At 40.1% G+C, this 17,172-nt stretch overlaps 2 protein-coding genes across 4 annotated transcripts in view; both read right to left on the bottom strand.

Moving 5' to 3' along the window:
- The window catches only part of LOC109966290 (V-set domain containing T-cell activation inhibitor 1), a 9,778-nt gene extending 1,279 nt beyond the window's left edge, over positions 1–8,499 (bottom strand). The window contains exons 1-6 of one of the 3 annotated variants that reach the window (XM_020611026.1): positions 8,343–8,499; positions 3,525–3,598; positions 3,094–3,432; positions 2,252–2,569; positions 1,338–1,448; positions 400–432 (exon numbers count right to left, since the gene is read on the bottom strand). In XM_020611026.1, the coding sequence (XP_020466682.1) occupies positions 400–432; positions 1,338–1,448; positions 2,252–2,569; positions 3,094–3,432; positions 3,525–3,588 (865 nt within the window). In that variant the 5' untranslated portion in view covers positions 3,589–3,598; positions 8,343–8,499. Of the gene's footprint in view, positions 1–399; positions 433–1,337; positions 1,452–2,251; positions 2,570–3,093; positions 3,433–3,524; positions 3,599–8,342 lie in introns of all 3 variants that reach the window. The other 2 variants (XM_020611025.1, XM_020611027.1) reach the window with 2 other exon arrangements.
- A 3,284-nt stretch (positions 8,500–11,783) lies between these two features.
- jpt1a (Jupiter microtubule associated homolog 1a) overlaps positions 11,784–17,172 on the bottom strand; it is a 22,168-nt gene continuing 16,779 nt past the window's right edge. The window contains exons 3-5 of the mRNA XM_020611049.1: positions 14,958–15,055; positions 14,642–14,669; positions 11,784–13,250 (exon numbers count right to left, since the gene is read on the bottom strand). Of these exons, the coding sequence (XP_020466705.1) occupies positions 13,117–13,250; positions 14,642–14,669; positions 14,958–15,055 (260 nt within the window). The 3' untranslated portion in view covers positions 11,784–13,116. The remainder of the gene's footprint in view (positions 13,251–14,641; positions 14,670–14,957; positions 15,056–17,172) is intronic.

The raw sequence follows: 17,172 nt of genomic DNA, 5'->3' as shown, positions 1-17,172 counted from the left end.
GTAGGGAAGGTAAAGGTTCCTGGTCAGTGATGAACATGTGCTCCTGCCAAAAACTCAAACCATGACAGGTGTACATGATCGAAAAAGCTTGAAAGAAGATCAGAAGCTTGTCTGCGGTGAGTACTGGCTGCTAAGTTCAACAACATTCATCAGTAAAAAATGGTTTTTAAAAATCCACCCTGACCTTTAATTACTTTTGCCCAACTAAATTCAAAGAGTATCAAACACCACTAATAAATCTGTCACTATGTCTGTAGCGGATATTTTGTGTTTAAGAAGCTAGAAAAACTAATAGATACAAGCTTTACTAAACCTCTACAGACACCCTGAAACCAAGCCCCTTCCAGCCAAGCTAGAAAAGAACAGAAACAGCAGCAGCATGTCCAAAGATGGGCATACCCATAAGGGGCGCTGTGGAGTGCCTCCGACGCTCTGTCAAGAAAATGACAGAACATGACAGTGAGCGCATGCTCACTGCAGGTACCTGCTTGCGCTTACTTCACCAGTCTTTGTCAGACATCTTGAGGAACACTGCCTAACGTAAAGTGTTTTCACTCTGCTGTTTTTCACCGATGAGAGGTTTACACTGCTAAATCCAACCTGACAATAAATAAGGAGCATACTTTCCCATCCTCAATAACATGACCACTTGCCAGATGTTCTTCAGGTTTTTCCACCTCTACCCTGGTTTCAGCTTTCACCTATTGTATGACTACCTTGTCTAATCTGTTTTTGTTCACTGAAGATCAGTGATGAAATCCCACAACAATAACTGAGTAGGTTTGTATGCAAATGATACATTCATATCATGATCCAATATCAGAGTGGTACATCGGGGCTATAACTGTATACTCTAATACTACGGGTAACTACTCACTGCTGTTTATCACAGTTTAAGTCTGTCCTGGAAAATAAGAGCACTCAGACAAATTGCAGCAAAACACCCTGGTTGCTTTTAGTTACACGAGCTACACCACCTTTCAAAAGTTTGAAAACACTTTCCCACTGAATTCAATGACAAATTGTGTCCAACATATTGAATGGCAGTGAAGATGTTATTAGGAGCACCTCTCATCCAAACAAACATATAAGAGTTCAGTCCTACAGTTCAACTACTTATTATTTTTCTTTCTGTTTTAGGAAATTAAATGTTAGTACAGATGTATTAGCATGGGGTGTCTATGGGTAGCCTGGGTTTTAAGCTCTTTAGTCATCTTTTCTTAGAATAAATAGCAACAGCTGCAAAAGTGAATTGTACTTTTTCATATGTGTTATGTGATTACTAAAAAAAAATCATTTGGACCAAAAATCAAATCAGAGGTTGTGCGGGTACTCACGTCGTGATCGCCTTCTAAAAAACAGCATCGCCAACAGCAAACCGACAATCAGCGACCCGATGACCACCACAGGAGCCACTATTTTGGATACGTCCTTACTGCCATGTTTTTCTGCTGATGAAATTAAATAAAAAATAAAGATTGAATGCTCTAATACTTCAAGTCATATAAAAAACTAAACATGTGTTGGGCTTATGCAAATGTGGTATGCATGTGATGGTGGGAAATTCCCCCTGTAATACTTCAGGAACCAGCATTCACTTTCTGTTTTACCCGGGAGGTCTACATAGCTTGCACATGAGCTCACTGATAATATGGTTATAAGCAAAACTGAAAACAGACATCAAAAAAGTGGCAGGCAAGCAGGCCTTGGACTGGTGTTGCCAGACTTTTCTATCAGTGGGAAAGAATAGAAAATCTGAAATTTACAGCCTAGGTCACACTGTGAACTGTGTCAAAACACCAGCTGAGCTGCACAGAAAATAGCTGTCTTGAGTTGTTTGTTAAAAAAAAAAAAAAAAACTGTTGAAATTTGGAGGAACAAAATTGCTACCGCAGCACAACACCTTCCCCCATTGGAATGTCCCTCTGTTTTATGGGTTAGTAATTACAACTTTCTAAGATGTTTTTTTTTAACTCATGACCAACATCCATAAGATTTTATTCACTTTTTGGTTTGTGCTACAAAATTCAGACCTCTGTTCTTTCCACAATGCCAACAAGAACAATGTATTACTGTTGGCTGTGGTTCAACTTCCTTGTAGTTAAGCAATCCTGATGATTATATAATGGTTTCACATTAAAGCAAGTCCTTACATGTAACTGGGGCTGAAACTACTGTGTGGCATCTGTTGCTGTGCAGCAGGATTGTGCAAAAGGTCTAAAAGGTATGAAGTATGGTTCTCAACATGCACCTTCAAACATTTTGTCAAGCTTTGTGAAATCATATGTGGCTTCATTCACTCTGCCTCCACTGGCGTTGAACACTACGCAGGCATATTGGTCAAAACTGGATCCATGCAGCAAAGTCAGCTCGCTAGAGAGTTGAAACAGACCACCATCTGTCTGTCTAGCCTCCATTGTAGAGCTTTGTGTCCACTCCGTGTCTGGTGTGCTAAACCAGCGAAGTTGACCTTTTGGGTAGCCACCGTCAGATTTACAGGTTAGGGTTCCAGCTATATTTTCAGTATTCTTGTCACGGCTGAAGCTTATAGTTGGGACACTGTATTTGGCTGCAAAGAGATAATGAAAAACAAATATGATCATTAAGCTGAACATTGCACCATGACATCAATCACATAACACCAATAAAGTATCAGGATATTATTTGTTGAACATGATATATGACAAGCACTATGAAGTACAAATGGTACAACAAATAATGAAGATACTGGCTACTAAAACAAGTATTTAAGCATGTGATTACTTGTCAAGAGTGGAACTGAAAGTATAAAGACCCACACAGCAAAAGATGACGCTACTCGAGGGGAAAACTGATTTGACAGGATAGGAAAGTCCCCTGAACTCTAAACAATTTTCATTCCTTTAACGTTACAATTACATTTTTCAGCAAGTCCATTTTCTAGGAGGCAGAAATGTTTAGAGAAATAGAAACAACTTTCCTCATGGTTGAGCTTTGAAATGACTTTCCAGGGATTCGTTTTTAAGATATCTTCTGGTCTCAAAAGAGTAATTTCTCTGTGCAAAATAATAACATAGTTCAGAGGTCACCTACAGTATGTCTGGAGGTCCTCACCTGTGACTTCAAGGTAGAGGTCACCATCGTCATAACCCCTGTCCGTCATTACATGGCAGAAATAAGCTCCACTGTCCGACAACAAAGTGTTGGTAATGAGCAGGGATACATTCATGTTTTTGTCATTCCAGGATGGCTCAGCAAACTCATACCGTGGCTGTCGTGTAGTTTTCCCTTCCTGAAAAAGAAAAAGAAACTTTTCGTCTCCCTCTTTCTTCCAAGAGACCACCCGGATTTGTGCACCTTTTGCTTCTTTTGAGGTTTCGACAACACACTCCAGCAGTGAATGCTGGCCATATTGTCCCACATTTGAAGTTTTGCATTTTACATCGACAAACCCTGTAGAAGGAAACATATATATTTTCAAAATGGGTGCGAGATTACATCACAACATTTCAAACATGAAATTCTTAGATTATGGCAGATTTTACCTGTCTTTCCTGCAGTGATACAGATAATAATACAAACAGAAAAAAGGGCACCATTGGAGGCCATGTTCTTTTACCTGAAACAACAACAGTAATAATAAAATTAACCATTTTAAGGGGCAGGCAGTTAAAAAGTAACACATCCACATTTTAACTCCTAGGGATCTACTGTATTTTTTAATCAAAATGCAGGGAGCAAAGGACAGTCTAGTTCACCTTGTGAGTATGCCAAGAAAAGTTTTAACTTTTTTTTGTCTTTTTCTGGTCACAGGTACACCACACCACCTGGGGCACACTTGCATATGGAGTGGACTGATGAAATGAATGGCCAAACATAATAAATCCTTTCATTGTCTTTAAAAGCTGCACTCTCTGCACAGTGACAGTGTGTTTCTGTATTGACAGCTTTGATATGAAGACACCAACATTAATGTTAAGGTTTTCATCTGTCTCCACTGTTTGCAATTTGTACTGTCAAAAAGTTAAAAAGGCGTGCTAAAACTAAACGTACTAAACAGAAACTAAAACTGACAACGATCTACCTCTATTCAGTTAATGTCTGCCAGTCGTACTTGTCTGTGGTTTAGTCTGTGCCAACAGCCCAAACCCTCGTACTGTTTTCTTTTCACCTCTTCAACAACTGAAAGATTTCCATAATCTGATCTCTTTAGCTTTTGTTTTTGTTCTTTTTTTGTAACTTGACTTCATCATGCCCAGTGGGTAAAAGGCCATGTAGACAAATAGCTAGCATACCATTTATTTTACTCAAGAGAGGTTGTGTTACTTTCACCAGGTATACAAAAAGAAAGGGGGAAAAGCCTGGGAATTTACACACTGTATGTTTTATTTCTTCCTGGGTTACTTACTAATTTAGTATTTTTTGCAATTATAGTTTTTATCGGTTGTTTTAACACCCACACACTTCTCACATTGGTTACTCAGTGTTAATGAAGATCTGTCATTTTACAGAAAATAAGTTTTTTCTTAAGAAACAGTGGACAGAACTGCTTACCTGAGAAAACAAATAAATTCTGTCCATTTTATTTGTGTATTAAATGACTCAAGGACCCAGACTGAAACAAGTATTAAATTAAGAGATACAGCCAGTAACAGGTTTCCAAAATGAACTTGGGTCTTCACAGAGTTTATTGTTGGGTGTGTGTGCTCAATTATATTTATTTAATTCGAGAGCACAGGATACAAATTCCAAATATTATAGATTATTTGCCTCTCAAGGGCCTTTTTAAAGAAAAACACACATGGGGCGGCTGTGGCTCAGGAGGTAGAGCGGGTCGTTTCCTAACTGGAGGATTAGCGGTTCGACATGTCGAGGTGTCCTTGAGCAAGACACTGAACCCCCGGTTGCTCCCAGTGATGTCACCGGTGTAAACAAAAACACAGGACTACAGTACTTGAGAAACCTGCTTGACCAGCTGTCCATTGATTTTTGTTTCATTATACACGTCACCCTGGACATTAGTGTTATATACACAGGCAGTCATACTGAAAAAGAAAGTAGACTCAAGAAATGTTTCTTTTCATATCACTTAAAGCGTTCTCTTCCTTTTCTTGCATGAGCTCCCTCCTTTTGTCTGAACTGTGATATGTCCATAGCCACAACTGCATCCTATTATGATGACGATGACACTTTATTACAGACTCAAGGTCCAGGTTCAAAAACAAATAAAAGCAATAAAAGAACAGTTTAAAAAAACGAAACAATAAAAAACAGAAAATACATAAAAACTAGAGCACAAGAACACCCATAAAACTACTGCCCCTTTAAAGGACAGGTATACCAGTGTTTCCAGAGAACCAAAGTAAAACGCATGTCACTGTGTGAAACATTAGTCAGCGATAAAATGATATGATTTTTTGAACAGTTCAAGCGACAAATAAATTTAAACATCAGGTTTCTTAAAACAGCGGAAAATGATGTACTAATTCGAGATGACACGAACAATTCACTTGCACTCGTCCATCTAGGCTTTTTCAATAATATCCTTAGGGCGTCATTATAAGCTACTGACAGTTTCCGAAGACTGCCCTTTTTATAATTACACCACAGATGAGCAGTGTACAAGGAAGTGCAATACGCTTTAAACAATGCCAGTTTTACTCCCACGGAGCATGCACCAAATTTCCGGGCCAGTACATTAGCTTGTACATATTGTAATGACCCCTGGCTATAACATGCGGCACTGCCGATATATATCCACGACATCAGACAAACAATCGTTAATGACATGACCCAAATACTTACTGTAACTTCACTGCACACAGTTAAGATATTATCAGATAACTTAAAAGAAGGAAATACAAGGGACCTGTCCTCGTTTGTATATCATAATGACACTTTTGACAGCATTATACTTGACATCGTGACATTCCCCAAACACTGAGCACACATTCAAGAGCTGCTGAAGACCTGCTGAGCTGGGACTAAAAATCACAAGGTCGTCTGCATACATTAAATGATTCACAACTTTGTCACCGACCATACATCCCGTTCTGCACATATTTAGTTCTTTAGACAGATCATTCATGTAAAAATTAAACAAAATTGGGGAAAGCAGACTACCTTGTCTTACGCCGTTATGTCCACAACTGGTATAATTCAGGACAAAACTTCAGCGACATGATTGAAATAAAAAAACAAAAGCTGATTTTTCATCGGAAATGGTCACTCTTAAACCAGCAGAAGAGCAGGTGAGTCTTCTGCCCCTAAGTGATTTGTGTTTGTGAGTGTGAATGCAAATTCCTTAGACTAATATGCTAAACTGGACAAACGTGAAGTTCACATGCTGGACAGTCAGCCTCAAAGCGAAAGAAAAGGAGCACGGTACAAATCGAGACCCTGCAGCTGTGTGGTGGTGTGGCATGATTGTGAGATGCCAAGATGTAATCCATATATCCATTTTACCTCTGACTGTAACACACTGAACATATACATCCTGTTCAGCTAAGATGGATTGCAGGAACTTGAAGCTAGTGAAAAGAATTTATAGACTTCCATTTGACCGATAGATGACGTTGAAGAAGACTCAGGACACCAGAGTTTCCTGGTTCAGGCAGTTCACTGAATGAGCTCGGGTGAACTTTGCTACAGCATCATAATATGGTACAATATTCCCAAAGAATCACCTGGGTTTGTCCTGTACTTATGGAAGCAAGAGAAATTCCTGGTGGCTACACCCTAACTTTAGCCCAACCTAGTTACCTTTAAAGGTGTGTCTAAACTTGTATAGCACATTACACAGAGGCTGACTTGATGTCCCGGCTATTCCAGTCACATATGATCGCTGCTGTTGCATGTGTAGATGGTTCAGTCCTAGTTCAGGTCAAGCACAAGACAATGTGCTCTCAAAGCCAAAGCATATACTACTATTGCCTGAGCAATACAGACATATGACATTTTAAAAATCCACTAATGATTATCTGATTTATTTATTTTTTTATTTATTTGGTAATGTAAGAGATTTTTCGTTTCTTTGTTTTTGCTATGTTCAGACTTTTTTGTGTATGGGGGGCAGTATAAAGACAAACAAACACACAACAAGGTCTGTAGGCCAGAATCAAAATGAGGGGGGTTGTTGTGGTTATATGGTTTCTGTATTAATTGCATATGCACAGTTTTAATAAAAATCCCCTAAATTTGTCTTTTAAAGAACTGTGAAAATGATGTACTGAGTTGGACAAAAAAAAAACTGAAAAAAATAAACTTGCCAACCATGTAAGAGTGTCACTGTTTCGACATATTGTTTCTATAAGAGTTCATATCTGTTGATATATATCAGTCCAGCTGATATATCAATGGACCTCACTGAGGAAGTAAGAGAAAGTCACCACTGTCAAAACTCCTCACCCAGCTGGAGGAAAAACCACTCATCATCACTCACCTAGAAGCCTTCACACCCCCTCATTGCAACTCCTCACTCAAATTCTATATTGTAAGCAACATATCTCACATCATTCAAAGTGACATTAACTAAGTAGCCTACTTCTGCACTGGCATTTGGCTTATTATGCTGCCTTCCAGCCCTGTAAGAAATAATTAGAGTAGGAGCCAACATAAGCCCAATTTAACTACCAAATGTTGTTGTACCTTCGTTGCATCATAGTGTGTCTACAGGCTTGCTACACTGACTAAACTTAAGATTAATTATTGTGCAACCTACAGAGTTTACTGCACAAGAAGTGACTTTCATTTTAAGATATCAGCACTATCTGTGGTTATTTCCAATAGCCTACACTGCCTCTTCATCTCTCTTGAATGCTTATGCGTGGTGAATATAAAAGTAACTTATTCATAGACTGTGGAAAACCCATGTAGGCAACTGGTCAGGTTTCCTTCCTAGAGGTCGGAGTTATTTTAGTCACCCATACTCGACGCTGTGGCCTATATGTAACATAGATGGGTAGGGTAAACATTGTACTAAACTGACTAATAACGTCTTATCGTATTAAAAGAGGAAGCTCTGACAAATCCTAAAACAGACCCATCACGTTAAGACTTCCTTAATTAGTTGTCAGCTTAGAAGGTTACAGTTGATAGGAAACAGGAGCAAAGCTGAGCTTTACCAAGAGCATTTGAAGGCTGCACATAGCCGAACCTGTAGCTCTATGTATTTCTACATAAAGTGCCTCTAGCATGAATAGTAACATAGTCATTACATCAAGGGCACCTTGTCAAAAGTAAGCGATGTCTGTTAAATTACAACCGCCTCGCCAGCTGTTTGTATACGTGTCGTAGCATATGGGCTAGCAGGCTGTAAATACGTCACTCACTGCCAGAAAACGATAATGTAAGGTCAGACTCACCGTACACGCTCCTCTGTAGGGTAACCGAGCCACTTCTATAGGGTGAAGCGTGTGGACTGACCTGAACGGTCGTCCCGGTTCTTCTCTTATCTTACTTTCACTTTCGTTATGAGTAAATGTAGGAGTGACAAACGCGTGGCAGCTGTTCTACAGTATTGTTCAAAATAATAGCAGTACAATGTGACTAACCAAAATAATCCAGGTTTTTTGTATATTTTTTATTGCTACATGGCAAACAAGTTACCAGTAAGTGCAGTAGATTCTCAGAAAGCAAACAAGACCCAGCATTCATGATATGCACGCTCTTAAGGCTGTGCAATTGGGCAATTAGTTGAAAGGGGTGTGTTCAAAAAAATAGCAGTGTGGCATTCAATCAGTGAGGTCATCAATTTTGTGAAATAACAGGTGTGAATCAGGTGGCCCCTATTTAAGGATGAAGCCAGCACTTGTTGAACATGCATTTGAAAGCCTGAGGAAAATGGGTCGTTCAAGACATTGTTCAGAAGAACAGCGTACTTTGATTAAAAAGTTGATTGGAGAGGGGAAAACCTATAAAGAGGTGCAAAAAATTATAGGCTGTTCAGCTAAAATGATCTCCAATGCCTGAAAATGGAGAGCAAAACCAGAGAGACGTGGAAGAAAACGGAAGACAACCATCAAAATGGATCGAAGAATAACCAGAATGGCAAAGGCCCAGCCAATGATCAGCTCCAGGATGATCAAAGACAGTCTGGAGTTACCTGTAAGTACTGTGACAGTTAGAAGACGTCTGTGTGAAGCTAATCTATTTTCAAGAATCCCCCGCAAAGTCCCTCTGTTAAAAAAAAAGGCACGTGCAGAAGAGGTTACAATTTGCCAAAGAACACATCAACTGGCCTAAAGAGAAATGGAGAAACATTTTGTGGACTGATGAGAGTAAAATTGTTCTTTTTGGGTCCAAGGGCCACAGACAGTTTGTGAGACGACCCCCAAACTCTGAATTCAAGCCACAGTACACAGTGAAGACAGTGAAGCATGGTGGTGCAAGCATCATGATATGGGCATGTTTCTCCTACTATGGTGTTGGGCCTATTTATCGCATACCAGGGATCATGGATCAGTTTGCATATGTCAAAATACTTGAAGAGGTCATGTTGCCTTATGCTGAAGAGGACATGCCCTTGAAATGGTTGTTTCAACAAGACAATGACCCCAAACACACTAGTAAACGAGCAAAGTCTTGGTTCCAAACCAACAAAATTAATGTTATGGAGTGGCCAGCCCAATCCCCGGACCTTAATCCAATCGAGAACTTGTGGGGTGATATCAAAAATGCTGTTTCTGAAGCAAAACCAAGAAATGTAAATGAATTGTGGAATGTTGTTAAAGAATCATGGAGTGGAATAACAGCTGAAAGGTGCCACAAGTTGGTTGACTCCATGCCACATATACATATTAAATAAATAAATAAAAATATTATAAAATCTTAGAAAACATAAAGTGCCCAGACTGTAAGTAAATTAGTATTACATCTTTTCAACATTAATGTAATAGCATGTAAACAGGAAAATGTAAACTTTATTCAAACTCTATTTGTGCCCAACACTGTGAAAACAATATTACTTCAAGTTTTTTGCCAGAAAAATGAGCATGTTGACTTTGGTAGGTTTTAAGGTGCGTTGGCATGTAACATTTCCTGGTGCACTAAAAAGTCTCTCTGAAGGTGAGCTGCTTGCAGGTATACAGAGGTACTTTCTAGCTAGTTTGCTCAGGTGTGGGAAGTTGACCTGATGGAGTTGCCACCAAGTGAGAGGGTTCTCCTCAGTGTCTACTGTGGGAGATACCAGGTAGCTGTTGAGCTCTGCCTCTACGGAGTGTGATGGTACCACAGATGAAGGAGCTGGGGATGTTTTGAAGAAACTGCCTAAGGATTTCTTGGCCTTCTTTTGGATTGCTTCTGATGGATCCATGCCTGCGTTTTGTTGCTCCTAGAATATGAAAATATGAAAATTCTATAAGTAAAATGTAGTTAGTAATTTGAATTTTTACTTACCGGTATTCACAAATTAACATTTAACTTTGACACAAGTGCTTCAATTTCAGACATCACTCTTGCTTTGATGTTGAGGACCTTGTCACTGCTGATGTAGCCAGCTTTGAATCTGGGATCCACAAAGGATGCCATGTCCAGAAGTTCTTGAGTAGCTGGGTTGTCATACTTTGTGTTCATGTAGTCCAGGATCTTTTTCTTTATGCACTTTGTTAAGTCACTGTCTTCGTCCTTTGCAGCAAGAAGAGAGGTGTTCATCACGTGTAGGACCGGTTTGACACATGAAACACTCACATCTCTTTCAGCAGAAAGGGCATCTGTGAACTCTTGTAGAGGCTGCAGTGCCTGGTTAATGGACTCCAGAACATCTAGGTCTTGCCTACTGGGTTGTTGCCCTCCTACGGCCTCCTCCACATCTCCTGATGTACTGGCCTGTCTCCTGGTAGCGCCTCCATGCTCTGGACACTACGCTGACAGACACAGGAAACCTTCTTGCCACAGCTCGCATTGATGTGCCATCCTGGATGAGCTGCACTACCTGAGCCACTTGTGTGGGTTGTAGACTCCGTCTCATGCTACCACTAGAGTGAAAGCACCGCCAGCATTCAAAAGTGACCAAACCATCAGCCAGAAAGCATAGGAACTGAGAAGTGGTCTGTGGTCACCACCTGCAGAACCACTCCTTTATTGGGGATGTCTTGCTACCTGCCTATGCTTTCCACCTGTTGTCTATTCCATTTGCACAACAGCATGTGGAATTGATTGTCAATCAGTGTTGCTACCTAAGTGGACAGTCTGATTTCACAGAAGTGTGATTGACTGGGAGTTACATTGTGTTGTTTAAGTGTTCCCTTTATTTTTTTGAGCAGTGTATTAGATGTTCAAAGAGCCTCACCACTTTGCCTTGATCGGTTTTCTATATATATATTTATTCCTCACATAGCCTATAGTAGGTTTAGAACTTTTCAAATCTCAGATGAAACAATGATCAGCACTGCTCACAAAGATACTCTTAATTTCTTTTCAGTTGTCCATTTCAAAAAGTCAAGCTGATGCTAACCCTGGTTTTTGCTTTGCCTCACTCTCCCTGTGTAAAGGAAGGCAGACAGCCATTGTTTTTTGCTGCCCTTCATGGCTGAGTGTTGGAAAGTGGATCTTGGGTGGGTTCTCGGTGGTGGACATGACTACTCATACTTCAGTAAAACCTATAACTTTTGCTAGGTGGCATATGGGGCTAATCCTCACATCTGAGAGGCTAGGACTACCAAATATTAGGAATCTCTGCTTAAAAATGACTAAAGTGAATAAATGACAATTAAAATAGATGCTAATAATTTTCTTTCAATCAACTAACCTAAACTTTGCAGTTCTAAATATAATCATAAGTCAGATAATATACACAGCAAACAGCCCATGGTCAAAATTAATTTTTAATGTTCATTTCCATTTGTGCCATTTCTTTAATTCAAATTTCTGCAATGATGTACATCCAGCAAGAGGAATTGGTTAAGATATGACTTGCATCATAACAAATGTGAAAAACAACCACCATCATGTACCACAAATATAGGTGTGTCTTGCATGCCAGGTAGCTGACACAGTTGTCACACACACTCGTGACTCTACGGGACAGAAGCAGGAAAGAGCTTGAATTTTGATCTGAATGTCATGTGTTCTGCATTTCCAGTGAGCAGGATAATTAACTGTATACGGAGGTAAAACGCAGAAAAAGGCTGAGCTGTCATAAGGTCACTTGTCAAACCTAAGACGACTTTACCAGAAAAACTTCAGTGTCAGGACCAACAACACTCCACTGACTGGCAATGGGAAAGAAAAAATGTACTTCTTGGTGATACTGGTGGGACATGATCAGTGGAAACCCAACCTTGTTTGATGTTGCAGCCTAACAGACGAACAGGAACACTTTATTTTAGAGTAAATGCTGCCTATAAAAACACAGGGCACTCAAAACTGGCACTGGGTTGGGTTACTATAATCTCTGGTGAGTGACTACAATTTAAAAAGGCTTACTTTAATTCAGTTACCCGAAATGGGACCTACAGCACTCATCTGACGACAACTGTCTGCATCCATCAGATGATGAGGACAGTAATTTGTGGCTCTTATTTGGCTCCTATGTAGATAATAATACTATAATCAGTAGGATTCCAACTTCATGCAACAACAATACAACAATTGTTCCACACACATAAATACACAAAAACAAACTAACAGGCTCATGGTTATGGTTCGTCTCACATTCATACATTACAGGCCAGATGTGCATGCAGGATGAGTCAAAACCGAACACAGTGTAAAAGTGACACCTTTCTTTTTTGCTTGTGTTTGAGAAACTGCTTGTATAATAACCTACAGCTTGTGCTGTTGCAATAAAGTTAGGGGAGACTTATCATTGATTGATATGACAAATGTGATCCTTGTACCCTTTCTGGCAGATCCAATGCATTATGGGGACAAAGGCAGACTTTGAACCATATACATATAAATACATAAAGTGCTTCTGTCAAAATAAAAAACATAAAAACAGTACAAAACAGTTTCCAGAAGAGAGGTATCAAAACAATGCACTTGGGAATATAAAGAATGGTGTCTGTTGGACATCAGGATTCCTGTGGTACAGACAAGTTGGTGGAACTTTTTAAATAAAAAAAAAATAATAAAAAAGAAAGAAAGAAAGATGAGCTGACAGACACATGGAGGTAAACAGGGGCAATTGACTTGAATTCAGCCCAGGATGAGGCTGGACTTGCCACCAGGGGGATTCCTGCGGCCTGACGGTAGCCCTGCAGTGGGCTCCTCTGCTGCAGGGGCATCCTCTTGTTGCTCTGGAGCTGCGTCAGACTCAGCAGCACTGTTGTCTGAACACAGGTAGGAAGACAAGTGACAAATTGCATTTGGAAACATCAACAAAGCAACAAGCCAAGTTCAAACAAGTCATTCTCTTAACCACAACCCGAAAGAACTCTTCAGCACAAACTGTTTATCCAAACTCCCATATGGGAGTTACGGTGATAATCCTGTGCACAGCCCAAGACGAGACAACTCCCACATGGACGTGTTAACATCTTGTGACATATTCCTCTCTTCTGTTTCACTCCGGTCACACAGATTTAGATGCATCTGTTTCTCTGCCTTCTTAATATCACTGCTGCTGAAAAAGCAGTTAATGCTGAATCAACCATTAACTCAGAAAACCTGCCATACAGTGTTTCACTTGTAATGTGAAAAGTGAAACCATAAGATTTATAACTATGAACATGTATACAAGCTCAGTAGCCAATCAGGGTTATCAAAAGAAATAACAGTCTGATCTTATGTACTTATTTATAGGACTAACTAGCTCAACTGGTGATGATGCAGGGACTATTTTTGCCATTTTAGCTTCAGTATTTCAGCACATAATCACGTACAATACATAGCAATGCAAATGCATATTTAAGACCCTTTTGCAAAATCCTTGTTTTAAAACAAGTCATTGTTTTGGAGAATGCCCTAAATACCAACAACGTGAGAATAAAATTTTTCCTGGAACACATTCATTTTCATCTGCTATGTGGCAGGAAGAAAACTCTGCCCTTTGCATTAGACCTGACTTGATATAATGTGCTGTCCAGTCTCATGCGTATGGCAAATATCGCACACGTATGTCATGGCTCTCTGTCATGGGTGTGATGAAGCCAGCAATGTTAACTATCCCAAGCCTGAAAGGGGCTTAATGTTTTCGACCACTGGTTCAGAATTGGCTTCCTTTTTCTCTTTCCTCCTGTCTTTGATTTTAAGTGTTGTACCCATTATGTAGACTAGATTATCAAGTACTGTTAAACAAGGTGATGTAATGTTTAGGGATTTTCAACCACAGGAACCTACTGACAAGGAGGTGCATGTAGAGATGCTGCAGGAGCTCGTAGACTGTTCTGCTTTGCAAACCAGAAACAGATATTGCCATTCGTGAGCTTTTGCAGTAAATCCTACGCCTTGCTTCAGACTGAAGAGACTCTGAGTGTTTTTTCAAAAAGATAAAGGAATCATCACTGGTGCGTGCCTGACTTTTACTGGCCTTTGTCAGGTACCACAACACCCCCTTCCTCTAAACAGAGACTGACACAGCAAAAACTACAATGGATAAACAAAGTAGGACATCCGTGGTCACCCAGTGAGGTTATGCTGGGTGACGATTAAGGGAAGCACAGGGTGTACTGCTTGTTAGGTTCCGACTGTGGAAATTCAGCTTGGTAAATCACGTGCTTACCATTATCATGTACAGAATTTTCTCCATCCTAAAAAAAAAAAAAATGCAGAAAGGAAGGTCAGTATTTCAACAGCTTGTACTGCATTGTTACGCTTGATGTAAAAATGTACTGAACAATAAAATCTAAGTAGCTAAAATGTCAGTAAGCTCTCATTCCTTTCTTATTGCTATATAAGTTACCATTGTGAGACATTAAAGGAAGATGAAAAATAAATAAGAGATATTTTAAACCATTTAGACTTCAGCTGTATACTTGTCTGCCCTCAGGTTTCACTTCTTTTCTCTCCACAGCTCATGATCAGAAGCATGATCTTACTATGGTGTAGGCGTCTGCAGAGTGATTGATGTTGTGGTTCCCTCCTCTCCTCAAAGGGGCTGACGGCTCACCACAAAGCACACCTGTGGGCTTCCCACCTGGAAAAACAAGGAGACCTAATGGCTCAGACTGGTAAGTCTTGACACAGGAGGTGCAAAGAGAACATAACAAATGCTCCAGTTGTTTTAGTGACAACTATCACGGTGTGTTGTATCATTCCAACATCACAATAAGTCAGACTGGGGCAAGAAACAAGCTGTTTGATGTATTATACTGGTTGTAAGGAAACAATTTATCCAGACCAACAAAGTGAGTGCACCAGAAAGGTTGGTAACAATCCCTCACTGCGCAGGACAACTACAGTGAAAACTGTGAACCAGGAGGTCAGTCTGTGAACTGTAAAGGATGTTTCCAGTCAACTGAACAATAATTTTCCTGTTCAGCTGCATTTCTTACAGACCTGCTTGTGCATCAGATGAAACCTCCAGTAAACAGATTAGGTTCACAGAGTAGGCTGCCACTGAGACAACAGAGTCAGCAGATGGCAGATTGTGACTCCGTGTCATAAAGTTAGATGCCATAAAACTCATCATTCAAGTACACAGAACAAAACTCAACAAAACTCAACATGTTATCAGACAGCAAGCCAGGCAGCAACAACAATCATATGACAGGGGCTGCTTTTGTTTGATGCAGACTGAAACTCTGTCAGAACACAGTGCTGTGCTTTGAGCTCAATGCTGACATCGGCATAAGTGTAAGAACATACTCAACGACAACATGTTGCTATCAGGCAGATACAGTATTTGCTGAGTTCATCATCTAACTCTGGCACTAAATCCAAAGTTCAGGTGAAGCTGGTGAGAATGTCATTAGTCTATCAAGTATTTAGTCAAAAACAAAAGTACTGAGCAGACTGATGATGGTGCTAAATGAAAAGTCAGGGGGTCACTAGAGTAAATAAAATGAATCCTGACAAGGGTTCATGAATGTATGTGTGCACTGTCACATTTTATTCTCACCCAAAACTCACAAATGTGAACCTTGTGATGCCACTAGGGGAAAGGTCAGGGATCACCAAAATCATTAGGATTCATCTGCCGAGTACCATGGATATCTGTGCCAAATTTTATGGCAGTTTATCCGATCGCTATTGAGCGATTACAGTCTGGAATGAGACACGGTGTAATGAGACACACCACTACTCCTTGACAATGCTAGCATGTTGAACAACAAAGACTGTTTGAAAGCTCCATTGTTAGAAATGAAACTCCATCTCAAATAAACATAACTGAACAATAGTATCTGAGGATAACAGGAAGAACCTGCTCTACAGGAAAATGACACTGGAGTTTTAGAAAAATGTACCAAAGGAGAAATATCCTATTGTCAAACAGCTTGTAAATCCTGTCACAAATACCCTCTATATTTCATTCTTCACAGATATACAAAAACACATAAGAAAATCTGCTATATTTTAAAAATGCAGAGTTTAAATAGTTTCCCTGTGTCTGTTTGGGTTCTCTCTGGGTACTCCAGCACAGTCCAAAGGCATGCAGCTTAGGTTGGCTAGCAATTATGAATTATCCATAGGAGTGAGTGTGGGTGTGTGTGGTTTTTATCTACATGCCAGCCCTGTGATAGACTGGTGATCCTGCCAGGGTGTACCCTACCTCTCACCCAACTTCAGGTGGGATCGGCTCTAGCCCCGCCCACAACCCTATTCAGGAATAGGTGGTAAAGAAGATGGATGGATGATTTCTGCTGGATATTGTCTCATTACTCATGAATTTGACAGGGGAAAAACCCTGATGTGACCCACTGTGCCAGACATCCTACACATGTCCTACTAGTTCCCCAGTGGGCTTTTTAGCCTGAAAGTTTCACTTCCACTACAAATGTCATACGTTTACAATAGGCCTGTTCAAATTTATGAGAATTCATAATAAAATATGCTGCTGTGTAGGCTTGTTCCCTGAGGCTGGGGAACAGCTGCGGCTGTTTTCTAACATTTTCAATCCCCTTATTGACAGGCTTATTGTCACTGAGTAGGAGTATTGTCTACTTTTGGGAATGAAAATTGCAGAATATAAAATAGGTTGGCGTTTTTGATCACGTCCAAAAGTTTCAACACACTGACGGCCATTCAAACTGCCGCCATTTTTTATGCCTCTGTAACAGTGTCAGCCACCACAGGAGGCGTTATGTATTCAGG

This window comes from Monopterus albus, unplaced genomic scaffold, assembly GCF_001952655.1.
Source record: "Monopterus albus unplaced genomic scaffold, M_albus_1.0 scaffold108.1, whole genome shotgun sequence".
NCBI classification, from domain to species: Eukaryota; Metazoa; Chordata; class Actinopteri; order Synbranchiformes; family Synbranchidae; genus Monopterus; species Monopterus albus.
Note: the sequence above shows the minus strand (reverse complement) of the source record. Positions and strands in the feature narration are given on the sequence as shown.